At 33.4% G+C, this 21,945-nt stretch overlaps 1 protein-coding gene across 1 annotated transcript in view; it reads right to left on the bottom strand.

The window, feature by feature from the left end:
* LOC107956025 (uncharacterized) overlaps nt 1-20,406 on the bottom strand; it is a 31,062-nt gene extending 10,656 nt beyond the window's left edge. Inside the window, exons 1-4 of the mRNA XM_016891783.2 lie at nt 19,484-20,406; nt 19,085-19,373; nt 17,782-17,958; nt 16,482-16,679 (exon numbers count right to left, since the gene is read on the bottom strand). Coding sequence (XP_016747272.2) covers nt 16,482-16,679; nt 17,782-17,958; nt 19,085-19,373; nt 19,484-20,406 — 1,587 coding nt within the window. The remainder of the gene's footprint in view (nt 1-16,481; nt 16,680-17,781; nt 17,959-19,084; nt 19,374-19,483) is intronic.
* Between the last annotated feature and the right edge of the window lie 1,539 nt (nt 20,407-21,945).

Genomic DNA, 21,945 nt, shown 5'->3' with positions numbered 1-21,945 from the left:
CTTTGGTGTCATTTTGTTTCAACTAATCTATTTAAAATATTAGACATCCTTAATTAAATCCTAAAGTAAAAATATGAATTTATTAGTTTCAAAATATTTCAAATTTGAACCAAAATAATTTGAATAAAGGTAAATCTCATCTCGAGATATCAGGCACTCAATTAATATTTCATCTTTGGACAAAAATATTAACTTGTAAGTGATATCTTATTGTAGTAATCAAAGAATGACAATAAAAACCTGTCGAACAATAAATCTTCCTTTGGGCCGATTTATTGCTCACATGTAAAATCGAATAATCGTCACATGTTTATTACCACAGTTGTACATGTAATTTTGTTAAATATTAACATTCCTTTGGGCTGATCAATATTAACCTAAGTTCCATGCACACAACCTTTTATATTTTAAAATATATATTTTTTTACAACAGAGGTCACTTTGGCAACTTATTGTTTCAATTAAGTTATTTTAATATGTATATATATAAACTTAAAAAATTCATATTTAATACTTTCATAGCAGACAATTTAAAATTGAAACTTCTGATTGTGTTAAGTTTGCGTAAATAACTAAAATAAAAGTCTAAATGGCACCATCATAAACCAAAAATCTTATTCTTTGACTATTAACTGAATCATTTGTACTGTCATAGTCTTCAAGAATATTAATTGAATCATTTATCTAGCATCCATTAAAGTTGTAACTTTAATCTCATAATAAACATAATCGTGACATAAAGTTCAAAACTTGACTACCTTCGAACCATACCATTACATAAACCATACACTTAATCAAACAATAAATTTCAATACATAAATGTAATTCACACATTCAACCAATCAAAACATGCATAAATCGAAACATATATATATATATATATATGAATAAAGCAAGCAACAAGTTTGATATCATCAATTTTGGTTTTTAACTAAACTATGTATAGTAAAATTAACAACCAAACACATACTTTTAATACCATAGCTATACATTGAAAAGTTTGTACAATCCTTTTTATGGTCAAACTTTGACAAGCAATTTTGATTGATTTTGGAAGATATCGGATAATTGAATTAAAATAAATTAGTTTGATCTAAATCAAAAGAATCGTAAAGCCAGTATATGTACTTAATTACAATTATAAAAAAAAAATCATAAAAAATACAACTCACTTCTCCAATAATAAATAGACGTGCATTCAAATTCAACCTTCTAGAATTTGAACCACGCAAATCCAAAATCTCTTTTATATGTTAATTATTGGCATTATTAATATGGTTTAACTATATTAGAATTTATATTGAATTTAATCGCCAAGCTTCAATTGAAGCATGAAAAATCAAAATCACCAAAATTAAAAAATAAATTCTAAAATTTTGAATCCAAAAAATTTAATGTGTGAATGATTGAAACACAAAATTCATATATTAAACCTATAAAATTTAAAAAACCAAATCAATTCAAAATTAATAAAGAATCAATTCGTTCTCAATGATTCAACATGACGAGGCTCAGATATCATTTGTTATAACCGTAAAACAAGATCTTACATAAAACTTAACAAACCATAAACCATGATTTGTCATGTCAAATCGTCAAGAACAAAACTAAATTCAAAAGCGTACCTGAATCCATTGATTTCTTAGAATCTTCGGTTCTTACGATTTTGATCTTCCAAATTAACACATATGAAATTTAGAGAATGTGGTTTTCTTTTTTTTGAAGATGGAGTTAGAAAAATTACGTATGTGTACTTTGGAGATCATAACCTAATATATAACTTTTGCACGATAACCTAATTAGCTCATCATTAATTAGAAATTAGTTACTATATTATCTATACATATTTGACTCATACTTTATTTAATAACTAAAACCCAATAAACATTAACCAAATTAGATCACTTTTAATTTGGTCTAATATTTTGTGATAGTAAATAATAATATGCAATTACTGTTATTATATATGCGCTGTCCATATTTTCTAGCAAATAATACTAAATGAACTACAATTATTTATTATGGCGTTGTCATCAATTGTGAGTTTGTGTCAAGTTGACTTATGTCACCTATTCAATTAACAACATTACTAATATATACAACTGATGAAGAGAATAAATTATACATATTAAAAAATATATATAAAACATATCAAATAGAAACTTTAATTTAATGGTAAAATTAAAATTTTACTAATTCAATTGGTGTAAGTTCAAATCCCACCATATGTATATTTTTATTGATTTTTGTTAAAATAATAAAAAATAAAAAATTCTCGAATAATATATTATTTTAACTACGGAAGGCATTTTTATAATTTCTCTAACTCAATAATAATATAGATGTGTTTAGAAGTTGTTTCTTATGTTTAATAAAAAGACACTTTTAGTCTTATTTTTAGAAAGAGAATATATATTTGAATTTTAGACATAATATTATTGGAAGAAATTGTCACAAACCTCAAAATAATAACTCTATAGATTGTAAAATGAGCATTTGTTAAAAATAATGCTAAAGGATACAAATATAAAATTTATGATAACACAAAAGAGAAATATATAAAAACAGCCGGGACCCACTTGAATTTTATTCCTCTAATTTGTTGAAATTTAAGTATTGTATTTTATAAAAATTGAGAAGTTAATTTAATGATGAATTTTGACGTTAAATTGTTAATTCTTAGTTCAACAAAATGTATGCAACAAATTAATAAAAAATAATAATTAAGTTTATGTGTTTATCAACAAATAGATTTTGTAAAGTAAGATGACCAAATACAAATTAAAGTAAAAAAAAAAACTAATTTCTCAAGTTTTTTAAAGTTAAGGGATGAAAATTACAATTAGACTTTTGTCTTTTTCCATTAGAAGAGTGGGTTAATTAATCTTGGAAGAAACCGGTATGACAAAGCAGGCATTTTCACTTTAAAATCATCATTAGTATCATCAAGATTAGTAAAGAAACATATCTTATCAACTAAAATTAATCGAGTTAGAGTTTAGCCCCACTGATTAAAGTAAAATCCATCTATTTTATCTCGTGTGATATTCAACTATGGAACTCCCAATTTTAGACAGCCATGCAATGCATGATGGCATACACGTTTGTTTCCTGTTCCTGTTCAACCATTCTCTTTTAAATCATCGAAATCAATTAACCTAATATTCCCTTCTCTCTCTCTCTCTATATATATATATTCCCAATTGAGATCCTAGCCACGAAATAATATTGTTGCTCTTCAATTTGTTTGTATTTTAAAATTTTTAGATGTCGGTGCAGTATAAAGCATACATAAAAAAATAATTTTAAATTCTAAATATAATGTTATTAACAGAAATAACTACAAAAAATTAATGATTTTATAAAGAATAAAGCAGATAAGAAAAATATTTTTATTTCATATTTTTTATTTTAGACAAATAAATATTATAGTTTTTCTTTTTTTATGTTTGATGAAATTTTGCGTTAATAGACATATTTTTTAGAAAGAAAATGAAATTTGAGATTTTTTTTTTATTGTAGCATCAGTACTTTAATATTCTGTCTAGAATTTATTAATTTTTTTTATACTTCTAATTGTGACTGATTATAACATTTGTAAAGGATGTGACAGAAACTTTATGCTAAAAAGACAGTGATCCATCCAATGCAGTGAGTTGCTTTTGCATGGTGGCCTAAACAATCCCACTTAACAATGCTCCACTCAATATAACCTTTTGAATTAATCCTTCACTTGCCAACATCTGGACGTCCAAAACTCAACTTTTGCACTTCCCTTTCAATGGATGAATGTGTTTATAAAAATGTTTATTCTTTGTTCAAATTAACAAAAAGGAAAATAAGAGCAAACACAATTAAGGTGACTTAATTTACATTGCACAATTATCCAATATCGGTAATCTTTTCATGTTTGCTTAGTTAGAAACCAAATCAGCACTCAAACTCAATCTGATTCAGTCATTTCAAAACCCCAATCTTATATGTTACGGATTACACGCACCCGAGGAATACTTAAATCGAGTTGTAATTTTTTTTTATGAAGTTAGATTTCACAATTCTAAGAATAACATAATATAAAATTAGAGTTGGTTATTAGACTTGACAAAGAAGGATACTCAATAAATTGATTTTCCCCCTTACCTTTTCCCTTAATATTACACAACCCTTAAGCAATGCAAACAATAAACTTTCTATTAATTTTTAATGTGTGTAGCCCTAATAGGTAGAGGGATGATCGATTTATAATGATTAAAATTCTTCAAGTAATTAAATGAATGGATGAGATTTAACTTCTATTAAAGTAAATAACTTAATCATTTTAAATTGGGGCGCCACTTGATTTAACTGGGTCCATAACTATGGGCTAATCTTATATGGGGCTTGCGTAGTTCATATAATTGGGAGGATTCAACTAGTTCGCGTAAACAAGAGACTGTCTTGAAGCTTCTCCAAATACTCGTCAAAATATTTTCAAAAATATTTATTATGTTTTAATAGATACAAGTGGAGGGTTAAGCCAAAAGTTATAAGTAAGGTATTAAAAGTGATGAATGATGTCTTTTAGTCAAGTTTAGAGGTCAAAGATTGCATTAACCTTTATGTTATATCATTAAAAGATGTAACTATTTCAAATAGACATCTATTGCACAGTTATGTTTGTCTGAAGAAACATGAGAGCTCTTATAAATATGAATCATATTTCATTTGGAAGCTACCAAAAACACCCAAAAATGTATGAAACAAAGTTTCATGTTGTTCTCTCCATCTTCTACTATTAGATATTCCTATTACACATTGTTCAACACTCAATAGACTATTTTCGTCAGTGCAAAACACAGACAACCATTGAGTTTCATTGGTTCATTGACGTCCATTTTCTTGGATCTCTTTTGTACACCAACAACAGTGGGGGTGAATAAAACTTTAAAGAAAGTGGCGGTTACATGCCTTGAAGCCTTCGTTAACGCTACAAAAAAATCTCATTTTTACCTCCATTTATAAATGCCAATAAAAAATAAAAAAAACCGCTAGTATTGAGCTGTCTAGTAGTTTGTTGACCACCGGCTAGGTAGATGTCGAGAAAATTTTCTTACAAGCTAACCACAAGTATTGGTAAAATGGAACATTTGTTGGCGAAGGTTTTCCTAGAACTTTCAATCCCCATTATAGGTAAGATATTTTTTAATGCAATTTAAAGTTCGAGTAGAAGACATATTTACATTTAAATTTGAGATGTTAATTTATATTTTTTAGGTATTTATAAGTATTGAAAAAAGTCATATTCACATTATATTTAAATATTAATATACATATTTGCAAAATGAGCTATGATAATATTTTGTAAATTTGAAACCGTTATTAATTTCATTAACCAAAAAAAAAAACTACTCAAACCATAAATAGTGCCATAATATCTTAAAAAGACTTTAGTTTGCACTTGAAAAATAATTTTATTCCTACTGTTGTTAGAACAAAAACAGACAGAAAGTTTAATGGCAAAGTAACACAAGGAAGAAAGTGAAGAGAGATAACACGCAACATTTATTAATGTAGTTCAGACACAACGGTCCTACATTTGCGGAGCCTCGCTTAATGAATGATTTTATTCAACAATCGTTTGGATCACTTTTTGGCTTAAGCCCAATCTATCCTTACACAAAGAAGTGATTGTGGCCTTAATACTGACCTCAATTTTCACAAATCATGGCTAAAAGAGTGTCACAAAATAACCAAAATAACACAACAAAGTTGTCGACAAAGGCACTAAAAGACTACTCCCCAAGTGACACCACAAGTAGCCTATCTATAGGTTGATACAAGAGTTCATCCAACAGAGTTTAAATAAGCTTTAAACTGCTATTTAAAAGCTGAAATTATCCCATTAATTATCATAAGTATTTATCAAATAAAAGTATTCATAAATCAGTCTTCCAACAACTCCAAAACTCTCTCAAGAGATAAGGATAAGAACTCAATCCTTATCCAATGATCTCATCACAAGGATCATATGAAGCATTTTAGAGTCTTAGCTGAACCAAATTGTTGTTTTTTCAAATATGTCATTACTTTGAAGGTTGAAAACAATAATCATCCATGAGGTTAAAACCTTTCACATGACCCAAGTAGAAAATCCATTCTCATTCTAACATAATATGGAACAAGTAGGTTAAAAACCCCAACAATCTCTCCCTTGATTTTTTTAAAAAAACCTTGTAATAAATGTTTAACACGCAAACCAAACAAGCCAAATCTTAAGGGAATTATAATATGTCTCCCCCTAAGAGGTAGAACCATGCTCAATCAAACACCCATTATACTAATGTGCTTGTTCATTTCATACAATTATTGAATCAACAAAGTCTTTAAAAATTCAAAATCATTTTCCCTTTTGACAAGGCAAAATGTGACAATTATAACCATAAACCATCACTACATTAGTAACAAATTCAACAAGTCAGCAAGAACATTTTCATTTCATTTGTTGCAACCATTTTTCCATTTTCTCCCCCCTTTTGGCAAAGATGCCAAAAGTGCTACCCTTCACCGAGAGATATCGGAATCAACCTTAAATGAAAACAAAGTTGACAGAATCACCAAATCAGCACCATTACTCCCTCTTACTATATTCATCCTCTATTGGCTTCCATCGTATTGTTTAAAGGGATGAGATTGAATGCTACCTTATCAACAAGAAGAGTTAGAGCTCATGGAACAACAATAGTCTTTTTTAAGGAACCTAGATGACATTTGTCCAATTCTCAATAAATCTTCAACATGGTCATCATGAGTTACAACCTTATGTTCCAAATGAAGATCAATCAAATGTTGGTCTTCATTACTCAAATGCGCTCGATCCTTTCTAATCTAAATCTGCCTATGTTGCGGCCTCCTTGTTCTACTTATTGGTCGAACAAGTTTAGCAACCAAGCTAAACTTCTTCTAACCTTACATCATTTTAAAACAGTAGGGGTCCACTGTATCTTTCTTTCCCACAATAATGGCATACGAATTATCCTTTCTCCTTGTAACATATATGTTGTTATCTAGGTGTTCTTCCATTAACTGTTGCAACATTAAATTGAGCTTTTCTTGTACTTTTCCTTCTTTTATCATTAGTCAACTTGTAACAATGAGATCTAACATGTAAGAAGTAACAACCATCTCATTAGATTTAACAAAAATTGTAGGAGATATAGGTTCCTTACCAAGTACATTACAATCAGGTTCAGATCTCTCAATTGCTAAGAGATTTTAGATCTCTTAATAGCTAACATATCTCCACTTAGCCTTTCATATTTTTTAAGAAAGGATTTGGCATTATTTAACTCTTACTCAGTTGCTTTCAAAGTTACATCAGTTTTAGCAATCATCTCATTTTTTCTTGATAGTACCAATAAGCATCTCATTAACCTTTTTAAGATTAATAATCACATCATCTTTCTATTTGACCACGGTTTCAAGCCTTTCCTTTTCTCATTTGAGAATGATAACTTCTTCCTTCAAGGACTCATTTAATTGGCACAATGTTTCAATGTTTTTAAACATTTGGTTCCATGTTTCCTCATTATTGTTGAAAAAGACTTCATTATTATTATTTCAATTTGATGTTTTAACCACCGAAGGTGGACAGGGATAGAACGACCTTTCTTTTTGGACTTCATTATGAAAAGATGAAGTTTTTGGCTAAATCTGAACATTGATTATGAAAAGATATAAATGTAATAACTGTAACATCCCATACTCAACCAGATTGTTTGGTCAGGATGCCACATTTGTTGTTAGTGTAACTACGACCGGTTACAACACCATTTAACCATTTTTACATCTTGATAAGTATATTACACATTCACAATATGGTTTACAATCATTTTTGGGCTTTATACGAGCTTACAAAAGCTTTTTTGATAACTCTAGGTTGAATATAGACTAAAATGTAAAAAATTCAAACCATCGGGTTGACTTTACGACCTCGGTCGCGACGTTACTCACTGTTTCCAAAAGTTCATTAAATACCAATTCACAATAACTTGTATGATTGACTATTTTTTATTTCCAACATTTAAATAAGATACGTGCTTTCAATTGACTCAGAAAATGCCATTTCATCAACATTTTCATTTAAAAATCACCTAACTAACCATTCAACATAAAATCGATTCAATATATGCTCTAGTGCAAAGTCTCGGCCATTTAAACCCTTTCAAATACTTATGCTAAACTCATATATGCATTTAACAAGTTAAAAACATTAAACTTAAACTACATTTCCAATTTGGAATTCAAAATGACCATTTTGATACAAACTGACTCCAAACCCTAAGTGCATCCCATAAATTCAAACATGAAGAAACTATACAAACATGGTTGAGTTGAGGGTTGTTGATTGGATGCTAAATTACTTATTGAAACTTTAAGATTCACCTATACATGTGCACTAAATAAACAAATCGTACGTTGAGCAATAAAGCTTAGTGGTACTTTCATGATTCAAGTCAAATAACATTAGCATTAATATAAACTAACACAATTCAATTTATGATTTAGTTATAACCATTTCATTACTGACTGCGCCCCAGCATGCGTGCACTGAGGCTTAGAAATATGCAATTAAATATAAAATTGAAGTGGTGTATCTGCAACTGAACAAGTTAGGTTGTAATATAGTTAAGTTTACAATAAAACACGTAGGAAGTATTCCGAGGATTATACCCAAGGGATTGCTAATTTGGTGAAAACTATTATTAAATTAATTATCTAAAAACAACTACTAGTTTAGTCGAGTTATGAATTAGTAGTGCAAATTCTAAATTAAGACTGCAATAAACTAATTAATTAAAACTAAACCTAGGTTAAACTATTAGAACTTCCTACTCCAAGTTTCAACAATGCAAGCTAGTTGGCATAGAATTGATTGAATTCCTAATTATCAACTAAGTCAATAATTACCCTTAATTGAGTTATTTACCACCATTAACTAAGAATGCCCTCTCAATCTCATTCTCACTAAGAGTTACTACCTAAGATACCATTTCGGTCCCACTTAGGCATATTGATACCTTTTCGGTCTCACCGCTCAGCACAAGTTTACTAAAGGCTTACCCAACAGAATACCCTTTCGGTCTAACCTATCTAGATTTTCCACTAGGGTCATCAAACCTAGTATACTAAGTTATTTAGCAAACTCGAATAAATTCCCAATTTCAGATAACTATTTAGTTAATCGATTAATCTGTTAAACAATTTATTCATGCGGTATATGTATAAAGCACAAGTTTATTCTACTATTTATACAAACATTCAATTAATTGAATTAACGATAGAGATATAAATAAATAGAATAGGGAAGAGAATGCTCATAGTTTTGGATTTGGTGCCCTAAGTGTAGTATTTTTTTCTATTTACACTTATAATTTTTACGAATAGATTGGTAAATAAAACAATTCATGGATTATATTAATATACTTTGTCAAATGTCCTCATGTGGTCTTTACATGCAAAGCAAAATAAAAGCCAATATTGACTCACTAAGCATAAAATTTAAACCATTTGTATATAATCAATTTTCAGCATACTTCATATTATTCTAATAAAGGTTTTCTGAACAAAAGAGATAAAGAAAACATTAAAAAATACAACAAGCTTTTAAAAAAAACATAATATATTACAACACAAAAGTTCAGTAAAGACAGACTCTTTTTGGTGTAGAGACCTATACACCCTACTCCTAATATTTCTTCTGTATGCATAATAACCCAACTCGTCACTTCCCTGACGCATTTCTGGCTTGGTCCCTCTTGGAGCACATACTCTCACAGCAATACCTGAAACATAAACAAACACTTTGTAAGTTCACGCGAACTTAGTGAGTTTTGATACAAAATACCTTGGAGCCTTTCTAGTTGAGTTCCTCCTCTTGAAGATTTTGGATTACCACTCTATCTTTGGAGAATACCTTACTAACATCGGATATATACTTATACACCAATTACCATACTTAACATACCAACTCTCACTTCACTCATTGGCTAATTTTAGATCTTATCAGTCGATACAAATCCTATTCCTTCTTAGAACAACATAGGTACTTTTCAGAAGAATATCTATGCAGAGCCTACTTTCAAAGGATACCTCTTCAAACAAACACTTAAATTTTTTTTCCAGAATGGTTAAAACCGAATTAACCGACTAAACCGAACTAATTCGATCGGAGGTCGGTTAATGATTTTTTGAAAGTTTGGTTATCGGTTAATTCGGTTCAAAATCAGGTAATTAACTGAATTAACCAAACTTTCAAAAAACCAATATTATATGTCGAAACCATTTTTATTTTGGAAAAAAATAAAAATCAATTATCGATTTAAAAAAATGAAATTTGGGAATCGCCATCAATCTTTTATTGAGGTGTGATTGGATCACCTAAAAATGGCTTTGGTCTACGAGTTTTAGAAAAATGGACCCGGGAGTCGATTACGTACGAGGAAGGATTAGCACCCTCGTAACGCCCAAATATTGGTACCTAGTTGATTAATTAGTGTCTTAATGTCGAGAGTTGAAAAATATGATCCTTAGTAAAAACTTAAAAAATGCATTACTTATTAAGACTCTTCTCAATTCGGAGAAAGAAAATGTCACACCCAATGCTTTAGGGCACGATATTCTACTTCCTCAAAAATGAGTTTGTCCAAAATACTCGTGTAATAAAATTTAAAAGAATATTCATTTGTTTAAGATTTATAAAGAAATCGCGGCCCAATACATTAGGGCACAATTTCCCAAAATTCTAAACATTGAATATTTCCTTTATTGTTTTTTAGAAAAAAAATCTTCCTCTCGAGAAATCAACGCATCACATCCAATACGTTAGGACACGACATGTTGAATTCCCGATAACAAGCTTTTATTTTGTTTGATTAAAGAGCATTCTCGATAATTAGATTCAATGAAGAAAATTGGAACCCAATACGTTAGGGCTCAATCCTTTCGAAGATCCTAAATACGAGTATTGCCTTTATTTTTTAAATTTTTCTATTTTTAAGAATTCGAGTAAAAAAATGGTGTAATGCTACATTTGATGCATGAATAAATGCCGCTTTAACAAATAATGAATACAACAATGATATAGGAATAGTATAAACAGTAAATAAACGAAAATAATATAAATAAGAAAAAATAATCAATGACATGCAAAATATCAAATAAATGAGAAAAATAAAAAAATATTCTTTTAAAATATAAATGAAAACACAAATAAATAAACGAGTGAAAGGAATTATAAAATAAAAAAATATAAGGTGTGCATATAATATATACATTGAAATTATGAAGAATAAAATACATGCATATGGATTTATATATACAAATATAGATTAAAACATTTAAAATATATATAATGCATTTGCGAAAATAAAGAAAAATATATAAATATTTATATATATAAATTATAAAATATGTATTAAAAATATAAGTATATATATGTACATATATAAGTTAAAAAAATAGAAATAATAATTATATTTTTGAAATTAATTAATTCTCTAAAAAATAACAAAAAGGACTAATTTGAATTAGAGATAGAAATCTGGGGAAAATCTGCAAAAAAATGCAGACTAAGGGACCATATTGAACACGCGAATAACATATAGGGGCTGGAAAGGAAATTCTCCCTTCTCCTCTAAAACGGCGTCGTTCAAGTAGGACTAAATTGAAATCGAAAATAAATTAAAGGGGTAAATTTTAAAAATAAAAAAAAAACTCAATTGCAAGAACATTAAAAAGCGGAGGGACCAAAAGCGCAATTTACCCCTTCGCATAAAAACATGCGGATCCTAGGACGGGTCGGGTCGGTTTCGGGTCAGCCTCCCCAAAACGACACCGTTTTGACATCTGGGGAGGCCTAATGAAACGGCGCCGTTTCATTAGGCTATTTAAGCCAAAAACAACTAAAAAAATTCATTTTTTCATTTCCTTTTTAAAAAAAAAACAAAAATCAAAACCCTCTGAACCCTCTCCCTTTTTCTCCGGGCACCGGCCTAAAATCCGGCGAAGGGATTGCCACATCGACCACCAGTCCCCGGCGATGGCACCGTCGCATGCGGTGGCCGGAAAAGAAGAAAATTTCAGATCCGGACCTTTCGAAACCACTAAACCCAAATCCAACCCCGAGATCTTCAAAATACCGATGAAAAAGCCCTAAATCTCAAGAAACCTTTCAGTTTCCGGCCGTCTATCCTCGGAGACGACTACCTCGACCGTCCACGGCGATCTGGGTTCAAACAAAGGTTGTTCTTTTCTATCTCCTATTTATTTTATTCGTATATAGTTAAATATATATAATAATAATAACTGTAGATTAAAAAAAATAAAAAAAACGTAGATGTCAACCTTGGATCGATTTCTGCTCTCTCGGTATTGAACTATCTGTCTTTTTGCCGTGAAAATAATTGTTTTTTCTTATTAATTTCGAATCCCCTTTTACAATATTTTGAGTTTGCTTTTATAGCAGATAATGAAAAAAAGAAAAAGGCAAGAAATCTCTGCTCGCTGATTTAGCTTTGATTTTCTTGTTATTCTGCCGATCTTGTTTCTTTTCTTGTCATGCAGGTGAAGTTTGGAGATGCGGGCTAGGTGGCTGCGGAGCGAATGCGGAAGGCTGATGTTTACCCTAGAAACCCTAGGGGTTACTGCAACTGTTTTGGGCCACATTGTAATTGGGCCACTCGGTTTTGTAGTTTTGGGTCTATATGGACTATTACATTTGGCCTGTTAAGTGTGCTTTCTTTTTATTATTTGGTTTTAGACCCGGGGTAAAATTCGGGTATTACAGCTACCCCTCTTTGCTCGTTGTCGTGTAACGAGAGCAGAGCAAAGACCCAAAAACCAATTTTGCCCGGTCGTATTGGACTTTGGGGCTTTTCTTCTTCATTCCATCTTACTGCATCTTCAGAGGTATAGGAAGTGATGCTCCAGTCCACTCCATTGTAACTTCAAGGAGATTGGATTGGTTTTCTCAATCTACTCCACTGCAACTTTAGGGAGATAAGATTTATTTATTCAATCTGCCCCATTGTAATTTCAAGGGGATAAGACTTGCTTTCTTGAGTGTGCTCCACTGCAACTTCAGGGAGATAATACTTCCTTTCTTGAGTCTGCTCCACTGCAACTTCAGGGATATAAGATTTGATATGATCTGCTCTACTGCAACTTCATAGAGATAAGATCCATCATTCTAATCCACTCCACTACAACTTTAGGGAGATAGGATTTTTTTTATTCGGTCTACCCTACTGCAATTTCAGGGGGATAAAACTTGCTTTCTTGAGTCTGCTCCACTGCAACTTCAGGGGGATAAGACCTGCTTACTCAGTCTGCTCCACTGTAACTTTAGGGAGATAAGACTAGATGCGATCTGCTCTCTGCAACTTCAGAGAGATAAGATCTATCACTTTAATCCGCTTCACTGCAACTTCAGGGAGATAAGATTCGTTATCTTCAATCTGTCCCACTGCAACTTCAGGAGGATAAGACTTGCTTACTCTAATCCACTCTACTGTAACTTCAGAGAGTCAGGATTTGTGGTTTCATTGATCTGTTCTCTGGGGAACATGACCTGTAAAATTCATTTTATGAACTTAATTATGCCTAGTAATTAGGATGTCATGATTAGAATGAATCAAATGCTCCTAACTAGTCGTGTATGAATGAATGCAGAATGTCATTTTTTTCCTGATAATGATCCCTCATTATCACTCAGGTTATCATTACTCAAAGTTTATTAATGTTTTATCGCTGACGTGCTACAATGCCTTTTTGCTCAGTTGGCGTCTCCCAAGAAACACTCAGTCAGATTGCCCCACTGTAACCTTCAAAGTTTAATCCCCTAGGACGCAAAATTTGTATCATCTTTCTTTCGTTGTGACCCAAAGGTAGAAAAATCTAGCTTTTCCTCAATCCTCTCCTATCGTAATTCAAGGATGCAGATCCTAAAACTCTTTTGGTCCTTTACACCATTCTCAGGGTATCATACCAAATTCTTATGCACAAATGAATAATTTTCTTTTTAAAGGGAACTTCTTCTTATCCTTTGGTGATCACTACTTGTTTGTTCATTGAAGTTTTGTCACCAACAAGATATATTGTCATCTCGTTCAGTCAATATTTGGACGACAAAATCTGAAAGAATAGTCTTAGACATTTCAAATTTTAAACTTGGCGTGTTCTAAACAATAATTCTGCTTCAAGTTATTGTATTATCTAGAAACTTCCAGAGTAATATGAAAAACTTCCTTTGTGAAAGTTTATTAGCCTATTAATCATTATTCTAATGCAACATGCTTGCATCAAGATCATAATACTTACTAAGAAATGAATTATCAAATAAAAATAATAGAAAAGGAATTTATTGAGAGCAAGTGTCTTGAAAAGAAAAAAGTATTCAAGAACAGCAAAGAATAAAGTATTGCAAGAACAAACAAATTCAGTACAAGTAATATGAAGACTAGATGCCTCGGATATCGTAGCTTGAACTTCTCTGTGCAAACTAAGAACCATTTTGAATTTAACATGTGTTTAGGAGATTTACAGTACTTTGTCGATGCCCCAAGATGTCACCTACCCTTTCCTGTTGATATAGGTATGGCAAGATCACCACATGTCCCAATCTGATCAGTATTTGAGCCGTCTTTTTCAGGTTTTCAACTCAAATTCCCTTTGGTCTCAAGGCTCCCTTTACGGGTTTTCACCTTGGCCTCTCCCCTTTTTTTTTCTTGATTCAAAGCGCCATTTGCGGGTTTTCACTTTGATCCCTCTTTTTCCTTCAAGTGAAATATTTCTTTACTGAATCTGAATTTACAAGATTCGGCAAATTCTTACCATCCATTTCACTCAAAATCAGAGCACCTCCAAAAAAGCCTTTTTTACAACATAAGGTCATTCCCAGTTTGGCATCTATTTCCCTCAAAAATCCTTTTGTAAAGGGAGGATCTTTTTCAACACCAAGCCCCCCTCATGAAATTCTCTGCGACGAACCTTTTTGTTACAAGCTCCCATCATTCATTTCTGGTACATTTGACCGTGACGAATAGCTTTTAGTCTTTTTTCTTCTATCAGGTTCAACTGATCATACCGAGATTGGATACATTTGGCCTCATCCAACTTTAACTCAGCCAATACCCGGAGAGAAGGGATTTCAACTTCAATGGGTAAAACTGCCTTCATCCCATAAACCAAAGAAAAAGGCGTTGCCCCAGTAGAAGTCCTGATAGATGTTCTATAAGTAAGAAGAGCGAACGGTAACTTCTTATGCGAGTCCTTGTAAGTTTCAGTCATTTTCCCCACAATTTTCTTAATATTTTTGTTGGCCACCTCCACTGCACCATTCATTTTTGGGCGATATGGTGATGGATTATGGTGTCTAATATTGAATTGACTGAAGACTTCCGCTATTGTGCTGTTATTTAAATTCAGCGCATTGTCAGATATGATTCTTTCAGGCATTCCATATCGACATATGATTTCTTTTTTCAAGAATATACTGACTGCTAACTTCGTGACATTAGCATATGAGGTTGCTTCTACCCACTTAGTGAAGTAGTCAAAAACCACGAAAATGAAACGATGTCCATTAGGAGCCTTTGGCGATATTGGCCCAATGCCATCCATTCCCCACATGGAGAAAGGCCATGGAGAAGTCATAACATGAAGAGGTGAAGGAGGTGCATGTATTTTATCCCCATAAATTTGGCATTTATGGCATTTCTTGGCATAATTGATGCAATCTCTTTCCATGGTGGACCAGTAATATCCGAATCTCATGATCTGTCTAGCCATGGTGAATCCATTGGCGTGCGTTCCACAAACACCCTCATGGACTTCTTCTAAAATTTCCTTAGCTTCTACAGCATCCACGCATCTCAACAGTACTCGATCATTTCCCCTTTTGTATAGAATCTCTCCATCTAAGACATAGTCAATAGCTAGTCTCCTCAATGTCCTCTTATCATTCTCCGTTGTCTGATCAGGATATTCGAGATTCTTCACATATAGTAATATATCTGGTACCAACGATGATTATCATTCTCCACTTCTTTAATACTGTAGTAGTGGGCTGGGATTTCATAAATACTAATTTGAATGGGCTTCATGCCTTCTAATTTGTTCACTTTAATCATGGAAGCTAATGTAGCCACAGCATCAGCCATCTGATTATTTTCTCGTGGGAGATAACAAAAGGTAATGTTGTCAAGCTCTTCAATCAATTCCGGAACCAATCTCTAATAACGAATTAACTTGGGATCTCTCGTTTCTCATTCCCCTTTTAGTTGGTATATTACCAATGCCGAGTCTTCATATGCTTCTAACATCTTAATTTTTCGCTCTATGGCTGCCCGGATACCCATGATGCAAGCTTCATATTCAGCCATGTTATTGGTGCAATCAAAGTCCAATTTACTGGTGAAAGAATAATAATCTCCATTTAGAGATACCAGGATTGCCCCAATCCCATTACCTACCGCATTCGAAGCTCCGTCAAAGTTTAACCTCCAAGAATGATTTTCTTGATAATCCTCTTCAGTATTTGCTACACACATCAAGTCTTCATTCAGGAAATCAAAGTCCAGAGGTTCATAGTCTTCTAAAGCTTTGCTAGCCAAGAAATCTGCTATCGCACTCCCTTTGATGGCCTTCAGACTTACATATACTATCAAACTCGGAGAGCAAAATTTTTCATCTAGCCATCCTCCCATTCAACGTAGTTGATTCCATCATATACTTTAAAGGTTCTAATTTTGAAATTAGCCAAATCGTATGGTAGAGCAAGTATTGCCTCAATCTCTTTGTCGTCCAAATCAGGGCACAATATAATTTTTCAATAGATGAATATCTCATTTCACAATCAGTGAATTTTTTACTGAGTTAGTATATTGCCTTTTCTTTCTTTCCAGTCGCATCATGCTGACCCAACACACATCCCATGGAATTGTCAAACACCGTTAAATACAAAATCAATGGTCTATCCGGGCTAGGTGGCGACAACACTGGAGTATTTGATAAGTATTACTTTATCTTTTCAAAAACTTCCTGGCACTTTTCATTCCAAACACCTGGATTATGTTTCTTCAGAAGACAAAATATGGGGTCACATTTCTCGGTTAACTATGAAATGAACCGAGCAATATAATTTAGTGTTCCTAAGAAACCTCGAACATCTTTCTGAGTACGTGGTGACGGTAAATCTCGTATTGCCTTGACTTTGTTGGGGTCAATCTCGATTCCTATTTCACTGACTATGAAGCCCAACAACTTTCCTGACCTGGCTCCAAAAGTGCACTTTGTTGGATTACGCTTGAGCTGAAACTTTCTTAGTCTTAAGAACAATTTCCTTAGGAGCTGTACATGTTTCTCCTCTGTTCTAGATTTGGAAATCATATCATCAACATAAACCTCAATCTCCTTGTGCATCATGTCATGGGACAAGGCTACCATGGCTCTCTGATATGTTGCTCCCGCATTCTTTAATTCGAATGGCATCACTTTCTAGCAAAATGTTCCCCACAAAGTAATGAATGTAGTCTTTCCCATATATTCAGGATGCATCTTTATCTGATTATATCCTGAGAAACCATCCATGAAAGAAAACAACGAATATCCCGCCGTATTATCCACAAAAGTATCAATATGTGGCAATGGGAAATTGTCTTTTGGGCTTGCTTTGTTCAAATCTCTGTAATCCACGCACATTCGTACTTTTCCATCTTTTTTAGGGACTGGAACAATGTTGGCTACCCATTCAGAATATTTGACCACCTGTAAAAACCCAGTATCAAACTGCTTCTTGACTTCCTCTTTTATTTTAAGCACAATATCAGTCCTCATTCTTCTAAGCTTCTGTTGCACTAGCTTGCAATCCTCCCTTATGGGTAGGCGATGCACTACAATGTCAGTGCTCAATCCGGGCATATCCTGGTATGACCATGCGAATACATCTTTGAATTCTTGAAGTAATTCAATGAGGTCTCATCTTGTCTCTGCGGAAATCTCAATTCCAATTTTCGCATCTTTTTCTTCTTCCAAGCTCACAATTTCTATTGATTCTTTATGAGGTAGGATTTGTTTTTCTTCCTGTTCTACCATCCTCAAAAAGTCCAAAAGTAAACCACAATCTATGTCACCTTCAAAGTCATGTGATCCCTCTGAACACATGTTTCGTTCAAAAGGAAACTCTGAGTTTGTATCGGTGTCATTCACGTCATTGATATATAGAGACCTATTATAGTTACAAAAGAATGTATGAATTTATGTATAATTATTTGTGCAATATGATTATAAATGAAAGAATGAGTTAATATATTTACTCGTATGGAAAGAATGAAAGAATATTTGCTCGAAACAATTGTAAAGATGTATCTTATTAAAATAATGATGTTTGAACATAAGCCTATTTCACAAAAGAGTTCTTATTGTCTCTAGGCTAAAACAACAAGTTTGTTCTGAATATTACTCTGAAAAAGTTCTAAAGACTTCAGGTATTTCTTCCGCAGTCCAATTATTTAGAACACTCCCAGGTTCATAAGAAAAAATGTCTAACTAGTTCACTTCTTCATTTGCATCATCATTTATGGCATTGATGTGCATATTTTCCAACGTCTCTTCGATGCTTTCCTTAATCAATATCCTTCTCTCAGAATGAATGATCCCTCCAGATACGAAAGTTTTGGATATGTGGGGAATTATCATTGGCTCCCAATTAATCTTCCCCCTACTTAGACGCGCCCTTCTTCTTTCCTGCTTTTTCTAACTCTTTTTTTCTCTGTCCTTTATCTGGCTTATACCCTAAGCCAAAGTGGTCTTGTTTCCCTTTTAGCACCGGAATCTCAATTCTTATTTGAAGATATTTCTCTAATCCTCTTCTGGGTAAAGCTCCTTTCCCTACCAATAGTTGCAAACCCATCTCTATAGTTTTGGATATTTTAGGCACTAGAACTTTTCTCCCTTCAGGAATAAATGTTGCATTTACAAACTCCAAATATCAAAAAAAGCATTCCACCGATTCGTCATTAGTTTCCATATACGACGCCTCATTAGATACCGCCACTATGATATCCTCTTCGGCGTTTATTGTCACCAGCCGACCTTCTGATACTAGCTTCAACTTCTGATGCAATGATGACAGTACAGCCCCCGCTGAATGTATCCATGGTCTCCATAATAAGCAATTGTAGAAGGGCTTGATGTCCATTACGAGAAAATCCACCTCATAAACTGTTGGGTCAGTCAGTAGGGGTATCTCAATTCTTCCCATAACCTTTCTTTCTGTACCATCAAATGCCCTCAGTATATTTAGGTATGTTTTCATGTGTGAGCTGTCTACGGGAAGCCTGTTAAGTGCGGATAATGGTAACACGTTCAATGTTGATCCATTATCAGTCAACACTCCTGGCAAGGTATAGCCCTTGCATCGTGTAGTAATATGCAAACCTTAGTAGACCCCATGCCCCCAGGTGGTATTTCATCATCATTGAAGAATATGAAATTATCAGCACTGATATTATTAACCAATCGATCCAATTTGTTAACAGAAATATCATTGGCCACATAGGTTTCATTCAGCACCTTCATCAATGCACTTCGGTGTACTTCTGAATTCAAGAGTAAGACTAATACAGATATGCGAGCCAGTTGTTTATGCAACTGTTCGACAACGCTATACTCACTGTGCTTCAAAAATTTAAGGAATTCCACAGCTTCTTCCTCTTTCACTGGCTCGTTGATGGATAACACAGGCTCAGCTATTTTCTCCTTCTTTTGTTCCAATGTTATGGCCTTTCCTTTCACAGGTTCTGGATAAGCACCTATACCCTGATCCTCTGTAATCTCCTTTCCAGGGACAGATGTATTGCACTCGTAGTTCCACGGAACTTTCCTACTATCTTGGTAAGAAAAGATTGCAGGTTTCTTAATTATGATCTTTGGCATTACTAGTGTTCTCACTTCATCATTCTTTGGTCGTGAGATGATGATTACAGGATGAGCTACTTTTGGAACCTTCATTGATTCCGATGCGCATATACTTCCTTCTTCCTTAACTTCTTCGTAAAAATCCACTTCTTTGTCATCCATCATGCCTTGAACTAAGGCTCTGAATTCTGTACACTCTTGAATCTCGTGTCCCTCCTCGTTATGGAACTCACAGTAGTTTTTTACCCTTCCAAAGTTTCTTTTCGAATCCAAAACAAACAACCCACTTTCTACCATCTTCTTCCAGACCCATTTTAAAGGAATTTTCACTTCTGGGATATCTTCCTTGATTCTTCTACCCATATCTCCATTTATCATGTTCACTCCATTATCATTATGATTAGGCAACGGGTTCTCTGTACTGAGCGAATCATCCAATTTAACAATACCCATGTCTATGAGTCTTTCAACCAACTTTTTAAACGCTGTACAAATTTCTATGGAATGCCCCATGATTCCCGCGTGATAATCGCATTATGCGTTTGCATCGTACCATTTGGGGTACGGAGGCTGTAGAGGTTTTAAGTAGTAAGGGGAAACAACGTGTGCATCAAATAAATTCTGATAAAGCTCCCTATACAACATTGGAATTGGCGAAAATTGAAGTTTCTCCGTGTTTTCTCTTGTGTTGGATCCCTATTTTGATGATCCTTGTTGGTTAACAGCCACCTTTCTCGACTGATTCACCGTAATCATTTTTGAATAACCCTTGCTATATGAACTTGTGTTATTGACCTCATTTTCTTTTTTCTTCACGGCCGACCTTCTGCTACTTTCTCCAGCATCAATCTTCCCGCTTCTGATAGCATTTTCTATCATTTCACCATTTATAACTATGTCAGAAAAGCTTTTTGTGGCACTTCCTAACATATGTCTGATAAATGAGGCTTTCAATGTGTTAACGAAAAGCATTGTCATCTCTCTTTCTAGAAGAGATGGCTGAACTTGGACGGCAACCTCTCTCCACCTCTGTGCGTATTGTCTAAAACTTTCACTGGGCTTCTTTTTCTATGTTTTGTAGAGTGATTCTATCAGGTACTATGTCAGTTACATGACTGTACTGCTTTATGAATGCTTGTGCTAAATCTCTCCATGAATTAATCTTGGTACGGCTCAATTGATTGTACCACTTGGATGCTGCCACTGTGAGGCTATCCTGGAAACAATGTATTAGCAGTTGGTTGTTATTAACATACCCAGTCATCCGTCTAAAAAGCATGGTAATATGAGCTTCGGGGCCACTAGTTCCATTGTACTTCTCAAACTCTGGCATTTTGAACTTGTAAGGGAGTACTAAATCCGGAACCAAGCTCAATTCTTTAGCATCAATCCCATGGTAGCTCTCAGTACTTTCCATAGCTCTAAATTTTTCTTCCAGCCATTTATACTTTTCTTCTAGCTGTTTTGGCAATTCATCTTTCATTTTTTCTTTTCCAACTGTTTCATCAAAGTTAGGGATAGTAGGATTAACAAGGTTGTCTCCAAGGTTAGAGCTTGATCCAACTTGAAAATTCATTGGTATTGAAGCACCGCTATTGAGGCTTGATGGTAATAGAGGATTTGCGCGGATATACCTCAACATGTTGAGGAGTAAAGCCTGGAGCATAAACAGGTCCCTCACTATCTCTTTCTTCAACATTGAGCACAAAGCCTTTTCCTTTATCAACTTCTCCAGTCAACAACTGAGTTAACTGAGTCATCATATTCCCATGAGATTCTATCATTTTGCCCATCAGATTCTACTGAATCTTCTCGAGTTGCCCTTTCATTTGTTGTTGAAGGTGATCCTGCATTTCTTTTTAGAACTGTTTTAGCCTTTCTATCCTTTGGTCTATGTCTTTAGTTTTTGCTCGAGTACCGTAGCGATTTTTGGTAGGATGGTTGGTTTCCAGATTAACTGAGGAATAATTTATATCAATTAGAATCTTTTAA

This window comes from Gossypium hirsutum, chromosome D07 (assembly GCF_007990345.1).
Source record: "Gossypium hirsutum isolate 1008001.06 chromosome D07, Gossypium_hirsutum_v2.1, whole genome shotgun sequence".
NCBI lineage: Eukaryota > Viridiplantae > Streptophyta > Magnoliopsida > Malvales > Malvaceae > Gossypium > Gossypium hirsutum.
Note: the sequence above shows the minus strand (reverse complement) of the source record. Positions and strands in the feature narration are given on the sequence as shown.